A 13,527-nucleotide genomic window follows, 5' to 3' on the forward strand; every position below is an offset into this window, starting at 1 on the left:
TATATATATATATAAAGAATTATTTTCCTCTGTTCCAAATTATATATGTGGTCTAAAATGGGCTTATATATCGAGATTGTCGGCAGTATCAGTTCCCGATATAAAGTCGTAACTAGTGAATTTCCCTTCTGTCTATTTTCTTGGAGCACACAGACAGGTTTTCGGAGCACAGAGAGTTGTCCATTGCGATTGTTATACGCTTAAAGGACTACTCGGAAAAATTGCACGAAGAAAGAAAAGATCGATGTAATGCGCGATTACGCGCGGCCGTTGGGCGATCTGCCTCGTGAGGGTGAAGCAGACGGGGACGGATCCGGGCTGCATCCGTTACTGCTACCGCGGCGACTTCCGGTACCACCGGTCTTCAGGCGTACCATGGTGTCCAAGTGGCGGAATCTGTGCGTGTGAAAACCAAGATAAAAATAATGACAAAAAACGGAAATAGAATATTGGACAATGTTTGCAGCGATAACATTGTTGAACAAAATATAATTTCTTTTACGTAAAAATAAAGGTAATTTGCTTAGAGATAAAAAAAATATCCGCGCGCGAATTTCTATACATGTTCACACATATGTGTTTTTATATGAATTGCAGATTGGAAATGTGGTCCCTGTAATCAAATTTTGCAGTATTTAGTGACTGCAAATCACTTTCCAATTCAAAATATTGTATTTTTATGAAGGTCTATGTATATAAGTTTTTTGCATATTTAATTTTTTTATGTATGTAAACAACTTTGCTAAAATACTCGACTGCTTGATTTATTATTATAGTGATATTCTTTTTTTTAAATTCTAATGTCGGAAAGTATGATTTTTATCTTATAATTATATTTTTTTTCCATGCAATATTTCCTAGTGAAATCATTTATCATATTTATTAATAACATTCTTTAAATTAGAAGGAAAGATGTCTAAATGAAAATGCACACTGAGAGAAAAGATTTTGTTAATTTAGCAAGCCTCCAGTACTTTTAATCGGTGATCGGTAAATATGTGACAACGAATTTTGTTGTTGTGTTTGCTGCTAGTCTTGCTATACCAATCAATTATTAGTAACAGAAGCAAATTATATACAATCTAATCTACCTAGATGATCGTGAAGGCTTAAGTCGTAGGAAACTGATCAAGCGCAGTCAAATGTAAGGAGAATACTTTAGAATTGGTCAATTTCTTACGATTTGAGATCCTGCAATCGTTTACGATTTATATATATATATGAGCCTCTTACTTGCTAGCGACACTATTTATTATTTATTACATTGACGAATTAATTTGCAATCATAACAAATCTATCAGTTTTTTAACAAATATCACATTTGCTTTCCCTTCATTTGTTCCTATAACAAAATCATTTCTCTCAATGCAAGTAATGAATTTTAACAGACATATTGCAGCTTATATTTTTATATAATACTTTTATATACTAAAAGATCATTGGCTATTTTCATAAATTGAGCCGTTAAGATACTTGCACTTACGTAAACATGTTTTGCATACTATTTTAGAAATAAGTCTTTTTTTTTTGCATTGCAGATCGACCGGAGCGAAATTGATAAGCTTCTTTCACGTGAAGAAATATTTCTTCTTTGACTTTTTATCGCATACATAACAGAATAAGTCTCAAGAATTTTTACATATTCGTATCTTTTAGAATATAGAAGAATAAGACAAGTAATATAAGAAATCAAACAAATTTGCAGTAAGTAACTTAAATATTGTAAGTTTATACTTTCTCGTCAAAAGTGCTTATATAAATTGTTTATTGTTTTGTAGCTGCTTATTTAAATAGATACTTAGCGCAAAATTAGCGCCTTTTTGGTGTGTGTATTTTATATTTGTTTGTCTTATCACTTTGCTTCAGTAAGTCTATAAATAATGTAGAAAAGTCTTTCTCTAATATTAATCATGGAAAAAAGATATGTAAGTCGATAAAGACCATATTTTTTGACTTTTGTTAGAGTTCAAAAAAAAAGCATCTATATTACGTTATTATAATCGTAAATCAATCAAACGAACATTTTAGGAAAGTTGTTTACGACAACATAAAAAATTACATATGCAAAAAAAGAGAGATACAAACTTAAACACATCTTCATAAAAATATAACATTTTGAATTGGAAAGTAGTTCGCATGAGTCAAAATAAATACTTCAAAATTACGTTTGTTAGTTTATTTAAGATAGTTTTGTACTTTTATCTACGACGCTCTTTCTAACGAATTCGTGAGATTAAAAGATAAACAAGAAACAAATAAAATTCGCTCTGATTGACGGGGAAGAAAAGTTGACCGGATGCAAAGATAGCAGATAACGATATGTTTCGTATACCAGTGCTCTTTCGTATGGATCATTCTGAAATGAACTCGTACATTCAATGGAGTCAGATGTCATTATGTTAGTGGTCGATATAATGGTGATGATAAGAGAAAAGATACTATTTGTCCCTATAAATAATAGCGCCACGTGATATCGGAACTGCTGTACACAAGTATAGTGTTACATTGCATTACGTTGTCATCTGTACAATAGCGGTGTTCCCAGTACACGTCGCAACAAAATTTTCTACATAACTCTAAATGCGGCAAGAAATAAATTTCATCTGTATCCGATCGATCAAACTATATGACGAAAAATTACTTTTTTAAATTATTATTTTTAAATATTCTTTTTTAAAAAAAATCAATTTGGAATTAGTCTTAAAATAAACATTAAAATTGCGAATTGTATCTTTATGTAAAAAATAACTAAGAGCAAAAAATTATTATTATATATTTTTATGAATGTGTGATTAAATCTTTGAAAACATGAATAGTTTCTAAGATCTTGTCTATTCATTTTAGAAATAATGTAAGTTAATAATAAATATTCAAATTAGAATAAATAGAAGAATACCTGAGCGATAATTCACTTGTATCAGCAGCTTCTTTCGCCTGCATGAGATACGCAAGTGGCCAAGATATCCAAGATTTCCTAAATAAAAAAATTGTATATATTTATATTAATTATATATGCTAGAGTTTAATTTTAATAAATTAATTATATTAATTGTATTAATTTATATTGATCACATTAATTATATGATCAATAGTTTTATAATAATTAAAATCGTCTTACGTTCCGGAATGAGTATTCGATCCGATACCACCAATTGTTGCTTGCGTGTCGAGTTTGGCTCCTGTCCTATTCGGAGTTTTCGTGAATCCTGGCTGAATCGCAGGATCAGACACCATGCGCACGAAGAAAGATCTCCTTTGCTCCAAAGTAGCCTTCCTTTTCTTCTCGCGAATGTCCGCTAACTCGTCCATTACGTCCTGTGCAAATATTCGACTACATACAAACATTCTTTTTTAATATTTTAAAGTAATTATGTTCCAACTTACATTGAATTCCAATAATTCACTTAGATAATCCGTTATAATGCTCCACGCCGTGTCTTAAACGTCACAGAATTAATTCAAGACGATACATATATATATTTTTTATATAACATAAAAATGAAGAAAATTTATAATTATAGAATATGTAATAATATTAGATAAAAATAATATATTTGTATTATGTTTATCTAATATTTTGTACACATGATGCTAGTTATAGATAGAAATGATGAGCTGAACTATAATTATCACAAAACCTTCAATGAAGTATTCAAGAAAAGTTGTGATGCATTGAGAAAGTTAAATATCATATATTATTTTAAGCATCAATTCAGGAAGACGAGTCTCTTTTTGAATAAATTATAAAATTAAAAAAATAATTTACCAACATCTCTGGCAGTAGCATGAGGTGCGGATAGTGCGAAACGTATTGTGTAACGCTGATTTACTCGTGCCGGGATCATGTGTATCTTTCCTGAATCGTTAATAGTGCTCAATAATTTCTGATTCAATTTATCGCTACCTTTAGCGCGAAAGCACACCAAGCCCAGCTGTAATGAGCGTAGTAAATAAATGATGACAGAAACAATATAGGAGAGTAAATATACGAGAAATTCTCTTACCACAACATCATTGCAAACTTCGAATCTAGAATCCTTTCTGACGAGTGCCTCGAATCTTTTAGCAAGTTTGACATGATTTCGGATATAAGCTTGTAGCCCGGATATCCCGTAGCTTCTCATTACAAACCACAGTTTTAATGAGCGAAATCGCCTGCTCAACGCTATACTCCAATGCCTAAAGAACGTTTCATTTTTTCAACTTGAAATTACTTATATAAAATATTAGTCTAGTGTTTTTTTTAATGCATTTGCATGAATTAATATTTTTTACCAGTATTTTAGTTATAATCAAAATTATATAATAATAACTAAATTCGATGGCAAATGTTGGGAATTGATAATGCGGAATAAGAAATTATTATAATAAAATAAAAGATTTTTCTAGAATCTTATCTAAAAGTGCAATTTTAAAATTCTGCTAAATGAATTGAAAGAGTGGGATCTTTGGTAAATTGGATTTTTTATTTTGATTATTATATAATTTATTTGTCTTTTTTAGAAAAGTTAATTACTTTAAGTGGTTGTTTGTTAGGAGTTTTAATAACGAGGGTAATAAGCTATAAGAAAATTTTTAAAATTATATTATTATATATATTTTTTTAGTTTTATATGATTTTTGGGTAAATTCTACAGATGAATTTATAAACCTGTTAATGTGTGTGGATTAATAGTTTCAGAGTTAGTTAAAGTTGGGTAGAATTTATGAATAATGAATAATTTATGAATAAAATTTTTTGATAATAGAATTTTTGATTGATTGACTAACCGATAATCTATGGCCGTGTCCGCGTGTGTATGTTGCAAATATAGCGGATCCACAACGAGTGCGCTGGTAAGTTTAAATCTGTCACGAACCCAGAGGCAGGAGCAATCGAAATTTGTCAGTAAAAATTTATTGGTATTGGTATTGAAGGAATCGGCGTATTCAACTCCATTCATCAAGTATTTCAATTCTGGACAAATGAAAGCGTTTCCGGCATAAGCGGCGTCCACGTGGAGCCAAATCTGCATGCGATAAAGATTTCAATTAAAAAAAGAAATTAAACAATGCCCATATTCTAAATCTTACTTACATATACATCTTTTATCTAATATATTTAAATCTCTTATATATACTCACCCCTGGATATTTTTTACAAACCGGACCTATTTCTCTAAGGTTATCGAACGAACAGCAGGCGGTTGTGCCGAGGGTCGTTGAGACAAAAAAGGGAACATAGCCTTCAGCTGTGTCACTCTCGATCGCCTATCATTTAATCAAATCACGTTGAAACCAATATTGTAACAAGAATCGAGCGGAAAAATGACGAAGATTTTTGCAATATTATATATAAATTTATAGAATTTTTTTTGCAATTCTAATATTTTATCACGGTTAAATATCATAACATCAACATTTCGTGATTAAAAATAATATGATAATTTGTTTAACTGTTTAGTTTTTAATATCAAAAAAATATATAAACGTCTATATAAATGATATTAATTTTAATTAATCCTTAGTACATGATTTGAATATTCATGTCGTGCATTATTTTTTCGAAAAAGCATTTAGTAAGTATTGTAGTTATATTTATATATAATTTTTTAAAATAGAAGACTCTAAATGTTTTTTGAATTTGCTAAAATATATAAGAATTACTTAATAATTTTTAAATATTTGATAAAGTCAAAAAAATTAACTTAGGACACGAATTGTGTGTAGCGAAGGACCTAAGAATCATCGTGAGTACTAAGTAAGTTAATTTATGTTACTAATATGAATCTTTGAAATAGTTGTGTCAACTTGTAGCAATAATATCTAGACGCACCTGCCGCAAAGTCTCCCCACGAAGTACGCTTTTCTCGTCGGGCTCAAGGATACGCAGCTTTACGAAGCATATCATTGCGTCCTTCTCGACGGAGCTATGACTTTCCCGGCTGCAATATGCCATTAGTTTGCCGAGCAGTGCGGTCTCGTCCAAGTGTGCATGTGCAGGAGATTCCTTGAGTCTCGCAATTGCTTGTGCTCGAGCGGCCAGCATGCACACGAGAATGCATTCCGATGCTGAACCCTACGTACAGGGTGGTCCACATAAAGTGTTATAAACAGTTCGTTTAGAAATTATTAAAGTGACAAAGCTCTTGCTTATTTGAAAATTCCTGTGACTCTTTACAGGACAAATAAGATATTGCTGTTGGACCCTGCAGAACAACAGAGCAACGACTTATTTTTTAAGTAAACTATAGTTCTTTTTTTATATAGATCGATTCTTCTTATCTACATCATTTTACATGTAAAAGTATTTAAATGAAATAATCAGAAATACTTTGTGAGATATTTCATACTTTATCCTAATATTTTGATAAAAAATATGAAGTATTTATATATTCAAATATTCACTTTCCAATGTTACCTTATTGTAATTCTTTCATATATAATGTAATGAGAAATATCATTTCTTGATATATTTTTAAAAATGTCGACTTTTTCCGAATATCGCAGATTCCAGACTTCTTTGAGGAAGAAACTAGAATTCTGTCAACTTGTTAAAATTCGAAAAATTAAAATTGGAGATGACTTCGAAGATGCTGGTTTAGGATAATTTATATCATTATTTTAAATATTCATCAATTTCATATAAAATCTTTCACACCTGTATAACGCCTCCGCCTTTACTGCCTTCGCTAAAGTATAAGAAATCCGTAGGCAGTCCAATCGCCTTGCCTATAATTCAGAAAGATGAATCACTTCGTAAATCAATCGCTCGCAAAGTTGCACTATTGATCTGATAAAATATAAAAGCGGAAAAGAATTACCAAACCAATCGCAGACTATCGTTTCCAGTTCTGTGCAGGCCGGGCTGGCCGCCTAAAACAAATAAGATTTCATTTTGGGAACGGTCAAGTAAATAATTGCATATGATCCATCACTTAAATTCGACGCGAAATAAAAATTGTGATCCTTTCCGATGTCAGTGAGAAAATCGAAGTGGTTTTAAAGCGTGGTTTTATCACCACGTTAAACTGCGACTTGAATAATTATAGTTTTGTATAATATTTACTCACAGCTTCTTAGACTGCTTGAGAAAATTTCTCACTCACCCAAGAAAATCCAATGCAGCCTATCGCATCAGATAGCATATCACCAAGAATAGAAGGAAAGGAATTTCCGGCCGGGAAGTAGGCGTGGAACCTTGGATGCTGCCAATGCGTTATCTGGAAAGAAGTTCATCTGATTGGTAGAAGCGCCATTTTTCCTTACAGTCGATATAACTTTTCTTTATTAGCTATTTAGAAGTACTTCTTAATACAAGAAATAATTATATAATAAAATTACAATTACTTAACAAAATGCAATAAATCTAATAGATTTAATATAAAAAAAACCATTCAAATTAATTTTGTAAATGAGTTTAATCGAAACTTTATAATAATTTATCAAATATTTCTGACATAAAACTTAATATTATTGATTTCTTCCCGCTCTCGCGAATACTCACGCCCGGCATGATCTTTGATTCCACATCCTTCATAATCTCATCCCAAGATTCCGGATCATTCGGCGGTCCCGACGGTAGCAGAGGTCTGAGATAGCCGGGACCAATATCTGGGGTGACCCTTCTGTTATGAATGTTGCTCATAAATTCGCAAATGTAATCCACCATCTCCTTTCCGCGAACGCGGAATTCTTCGATATCCATGGTGACTTATTACAAGTTCAATTCAGCGACCTTTGCTTCAGTTTGAAAATATTAAAATTCATTTTTTTATCACTAAATAATATAAATATATTATATATTTTATCGAGATATTTTGTGTTGTTTTGGCATATTTATCGATATAATTTTCTAATATTCTGTAAGATTTATTTTTATTATAGTCGTTTATTATAGTTGATGCAACTCTTGTCTATTTTGAAATACTGTTTAATATAAGAGATAATCGCTTAATTTATACTATTCTATGATAATTTAGACTTATAAGAATGAATTAGATTTATAAGAATGAATAAAATAAGAGAAAGAATCCTATTTTTGATTGATCTTGGTGCTTATAGCATATAATATATATGATATTATATAATATTCACATTTAAAGTTTACAATATAAATATATTTTACAATTCGATTAAGCACCAAGATTTCAACTTATATAGAATTCTTTCTCTTATTTGTTCTAATTCTGTGTATACACCTCTTTACAATGATCTTTATTTTGCTTCTTCGCTTTATTATATTAATTGCAAGCATTACATCTCGTTCGTTTTTCATTTATTACTATATTTATTAAGTCCTACGTGTTTTAATTATTTATCAAGTTGTGTTTCTTTAAATTTAAATCATTATACATTCATTGTATTTGCCTTATTTATCATTTTTTAATTTATTTTTAAAAGTTTCTCTACGCGTATTATTTCTTTAAGTAATAATTTGTTTCTAACAATGAAGTAATTGATTTGTTTCTAACAATAAGTATTAGTATTACAGACAAGAAATAAATTGCGCCATTAAACTTGCTTTGTCATATTGTATTTTGATATTTATTTGTTCTGTATAGACTTATTTTTATAAATATTTTAATATACTATAATCTTATATTATATTTCGAATATTCTTATATATTTTTCATGGACATGAATTTTCTCTTCCGCTGACGCAAAAATATTTATAGCTCTTAATATTTCCTTATAAATAGATATTTATAAAAATCAATTATTTACACTAACCACGATTTTTGCGACAATTTTTTATTTACACCATATACCCAATATTTTTGCAATTTTTATTCTTCTATAAAATAGAATCAATCTTTTATTGCAAAAACGAATTAAATATTTAAGATACTGAATTTTATTTGATCTCTAAACCTTGTTTAGAATTCAAGCATCTATAACGCAAAAAGTTTAATACCTCTGAATTTTACATGTTTACACATGACAATAATGATAATCTTAGATTAAAGAAAAAATTTAATTGTTATTTTTGCACAAAATGTATTTTAAGGCGAATCGCGATTTCGCGACTATCACTTCGCGCATCACTCGTAATTTCAATTTTCTCAAAATTCGCGGTTGCCTCGTGCGGACGCCTTTTGCATTATCCTACCTGTTGCTGCTGACGATGATGATACGTGTGATAGAATCAAGATGCAATACACCAACTTGGATCGGATGACGACTGAACTGAACTGAACAATCCGGGGCAGTTTGCTATCCACCACGGATATATGTCGGGGAGTTTCCAGGGCGCAAAATTCCGTCGGCGAGTCCTGCGCAAACGCATCCTTCTTCGGCAGGACTTCTTCTCTAATTCATGAAAAAGACACGCGTCGCACATCGACTTCCCACACACCCACCCCAATACAATTCGTGCATGTGCTTGTATACGTACAGCATATCTCCAGTTCAAGCAAAGATTATAGGATTAAATTATTGCTCCAAAGGAATTTTTATACGAAGATTATGCAAATTGACTTGCAAATTAAAGCCACGTGCGTGCAAAGAGAAGGAAGTATTGCTTTCTTTAATGTTCTATGAAATGTTTTGCAACGATCATTTCATCAATAAAAAACGAATGTCAAGAAATGATATTTATTTCTTATCCTAGTCACAAATTTTAGGATAAAAAACTCCGAAAAATTAATGATTTTTTTTCCTTCGGTTTTAATAATTTTTTATTCGAATATTTTTTTTAAGTTATTTAGGTCTGTCTGTCTTGCTTGAAATCCCCCTAAATTTTTAAAGTGATGTGATTAGAAAAATAGATTCGGGCGTTGAAAAAAAAAGAAAGCACAGATGCTGAATGCAAAGAATGCAAGCAACGCAAACTTATTAATCAATTACTATTTCAACTATTACTTTAACTTTATCAATTTATCAAGAATTGCAACAACTAATAATACATATTTCTGCTTCAATATAAAATTGTAAAGACAAAAATATTAAAAAGTATCGCGAAATAACAAGAAAAATGAATTCTATTTCTTCTACATATTTAACAATTCTATATTTTTTTATAAAGTTTATGTGATTTGAAAAATATTTCAAATATATTTCAAAAATATCGTTTTTTACAGTAAAAAACTAAGTTTTTTACTTGATATTTTTCTCCGAAATCAAAAGTACCCTTTTTTTACATCTCTAATCCTCATGCAGTTTGTTATAAGATTAATTATATAAAACAAATTATTCTAATTTAAGTTTAGCCTCTGAAAAGATTCTTATTTAGAGTTAATTTATTTAATATGTAGTATTTATTTTCGTAATTATTTTACAAACTAACATACAAAACTTATATTTTAATTATACCTATAGAAAATAAAAATAATATAAAAATGAGATAAATACATAAAAAGTATCTATTATGTACATCCTTATTATAGCAATGGATGGGAATCAATTTTACTATGGATATACTCATGAATTTGCTGATATAGTTTACTATCTCCTTACCGCGTATGCAGAATTCTTCGATGTTTGTGGCGATTTATTAATTACTACAAGCTCAATTTAGCGATCTTTGTGTCAGTCATTAAATTATTCGTATACTTTTCGCGAAACAGTCTAAATATAAATCTAAGTATATTTTTTCATGATATTTGTGTTAAATATTCTTGTATATCTTTCATAATTATCAATTGTTATTCTTTATTATATTATAGAATCCTTTATTATATTTTTAAATCATCAATACAACAATGATTTTTTAACTCTTAAATTTGAACATACATAATAATATTATTTTACATAAAAAAATAATATTAATTAGAATAATTTATATAAATATATTGTTTTTTTATTTTTCTTTGCGAATATGTAAATATGTTGATATGTAAATATGTAAATATCTGTTTTCTATGGTTTTCATTGATTTATATCAGCACAACTACCAAATTTAAAGAATTTAACAAAAAGACAATCTTAGCAAAAGAAATGAAAAAATAAAAATCGGTAAGAGAGCGAGAGAATTTTCGATAAAAAGAGATCTCATTCTGTAATGTAATAGATTCGAAAATCATTAGATGATCTTTTAACAGATCTTTCGACCGATCTAAAGCCGTTTTCTTTTTGGCAAAAAATATTTAAAAAGCTCATTTATTTTTTTTTCTCGTAACTCTTCTCAATCTGTAACGTTATATATGTCCACAGTTAAGATTTAAATTAAAATTTCACTAAGACAAAATCCACTTTGACTGAAAAATATAATTTTGTTGTCCATTTGCACTTTAATAATCTGAGAACCATTATGATCTTCACTTAATTACTCAGAAATTGCTTAGACAGCTTCTTATTGAGGAAAGAAATCTCTCCAAATTGATCGAAGAATCCACGGTTAAAAAGACATTCGGTGATTCGAGACACCCCGTACAGATGCCTCGTTCACTCGAGTAAATTGGATGCTGGCGTTCGCGCGGTTTATTACAATAGAAAAAGGAGGTGTACATAGGCATCATTAAGAGGGTGCCAGCCGCAGAAGATTCGTTGATTCTCGCCGAGAGGGAACGCTCGGGGATGTTGAAAACGAAATACGAGAGATGGAAATCCTTGACCTCTCTCCCTTTCTCGACATTAAAGAATCGACGATTCCTGGATATCGCAGGATCTTTCGATCGCGAAGGCAGAGGAGGCAATAAGAATCATCATTGAGATAAGATGCCTCATATTCCTTGCTGCTGAAATTAGCGGCAATGGCGGCATTCGCCGGATCAATTTGCGTGGTAATTATAGCTCGGGGAAAATCAGGCGGCTCGAACGTTAATCTAAAAGCATTATGGAATATTCGTCGATTACGACGGAATGATCCGTAATGCGTCACGATATTGATAGCAACGGAATTGATATAAATATGCTGTATTTTGATGTCGATAACGATCGAATACAATAACGGAATTTACAACTATAATTGAATTTTGATATTGAAGAAATGTATTTTTAAAAGTTTATTTTCATTTTTTGTTCTTCTTTTTTTCTTTTCCTAAAATGTTTATTTCTCTTCAAAAAGAGAAACACAATATTAAAGAACTTTTTTAAAACTTATTGTTGTAGTAAAATTTTGATGAGATTTTAAGTGCGCTGTAAATTAATATAGTTTTATTTTTACGAAAAAATTTTGTAATTCGAACACGAAGTACAATTTTGTCTTTCGAACATTTAATTCCGTGCAACTATGATTTGTCATATCGTAGAACGATTAATTGCATCGAATAAATGCTCCCTAAACATACGTCTATTTAGGTCATCAATTAGCGCGAATTCTGGTTAATTGAATTTTCTTTGTTCCGTGTTTAATATTACGCGGCATTTCAATTTCAGAAAGGAGCAATCATTAATGTTTGAAATTAATTAACTCGCGATTTTCATCTTCTTTCTGGAACGAGCATATCTCTGTCATATAATATGAAAATATAATACGCGTACCAATGAAATAATATTTAAAAAAAAAGCCAGCTTCTTCTATTTCTCCATTTTATATTTCTCCATTCTTGAGATCGGCGACACTCGTCGCGTCGCCATAAAGATTCGCACATGTCGCATAATTTCAACAAAACAAAGGACAGGTGTACGGAGGACGACCTCCCGGTACGACGGGAGGTGCAACGAACTTCGGACTGCTGATCGCGACTTCTGACAGCAGATAGTCGGCCCTTTCGCTCACACCTTTTAGGGATAAAAACGTTCATAATGCTGGAATGCGGGAGCGAAAAGGGGATATTCCCGGTCGACGGGAGAGCTTAATAATGCAATATGGCGTCGGGGCGTCGCGACGCTATGCATGCTATGCCGCGCATACCGCTACCATATACGCCTACACATCGAACCCTCTTGCGCTCCCACATTGTCCCCCTTATCTTACATCCCCTCTTTACTCCATTTGATTTCCTCCTGAGAACGAGGCCGTACCTTCGCGTATATATCGTCGCAATCGAATGTTGATTGGAAAATATTGATGGGACTTTCCACCCGGTATCCGCAGCCATCGAGCCCTTCTTTCTTCTTTTGCTTTCCATCTTCGACATCGGAAAGGATTCTTTTTCCATCGCGGTACGCTCTGGAATTTCAGATCGGTGAAATCGAGATATATATTTTATATCTTGAAGCTATAAGACTTTCGACGGATGACATTCCGGCACCGATATTAATTAGCGCAAATTATAGCCGCAATATAAAAGCAATGAGATGGGAGTTAGTAATTAAGAACTTAGTTAACAAAGGATTTGATATAGCTATACTGAGAAATTGATATCGACATCTCGAATAATTGAACTAAAGAAGGTCATTTTAATTTTCGGAATGAATTTTAATTTCGGAAACATTTTAAATTTCAGAATCGATGATCATAATAGAAATTTTTAATAGAATTCAAATACTTAGATTTTAATTCTTTTCCATATCGAATGAAATTTTGAGATGACACGACAAAATTGTTCTAAATTGTTTTTATGTCCATATTAATAAATTCATATAAACCTCTAATTTATAAAATATAACCATAATTATTTAAATATATATAATTATTTAATAATTATAATTATTTAAATATAT

General features: G+C 30.8%; 2 protein-coding genes across 4 annotated transcripts in view; one reads left to right on the top strand and one right to left on the bottom strand.

Moving 5' to 3' along the window:
• Positions 1–13,527, top strand: part of LOC108685958 (ribonuclease P protein subunit p25) — a 26,502-nt gene that overhangs the window by 10,447 nt on the left and 2,528 nt on the right. The window lies entirely within an intron of this gene.
• Positions 258–7,687, bottom strand: LOC108685940 (aromatic-L-amino-acid decarboxylase). 2 transcript variants are annotated; one of them, XM_018190960.1, is made up of 13 exons: positions 7,487–7,687; positions 7,089–7,202; positions 6,804–6,855; positions 6,641–6,711; positions 5,816–6,058; positions 5,125–5,250; positions 4,771–5,009; positions 4,005–4,179; positions 3,767–3,932; positions 3,385–3,437; positions 3,123–3,315; positions 2,897–2,993; positions 258–396 (listed from the first exon to the last, which is right to left on the bottom strand). In XM_018190960.1, the coding sequence occupies exons 1-13, from the start codon at positions 7,685–7,687 to the stop codon at positions 258–260; spliced, it is 1,869 nt and encodes a 622-aa protein (XP_018046449.1). The 2 variants fall into 2 exon arrangements, with proteins under 2 accessions (XP_018046449.1, XP_018046457.1); XM_018190968.1 differs by having other exon boundaries at positions 2,897–2,974; positions 3,119–3,315.

This window comes from Atta colombica, unplaced genomic scaffold, assembly GCF_001594045.1.
Source record: "Atta colombica isolate Treedump-2 unplaced genomic scaffold, Acol1.0 scaffold100, whole genome shotgun sequence".
Classification (NCBI taxonomy): Eukaryota; Metazoa; Arthropoda; class Insecta; order Hymenoptera; family Formicidae; genus Atta; species Atta colombica.

Coding starts and splice junctions, on each gene's coding strand:
- LOC108685940 (XM_018190960.1), bottom strand. CDS start 7,687: ATGGATATCGAAGAATTCCGCGTTCGCGGAAAGGAGATGGTGGATTAC. Junction 6,856..7,088: donor GCTGCATTGGATTTTCTTGG/GTGAGTGAGAAA, acceptor TATTTGTTTTAG/GCGGCCAGCCCGGCCTGCAC. Junction 6,712..6,803: donor GATAGTCTGCGATTGGTTTG/GTAATTCTTTTC, acceptor TCTGAATTATAG/GCAAGGCGATTGGACTGCCT.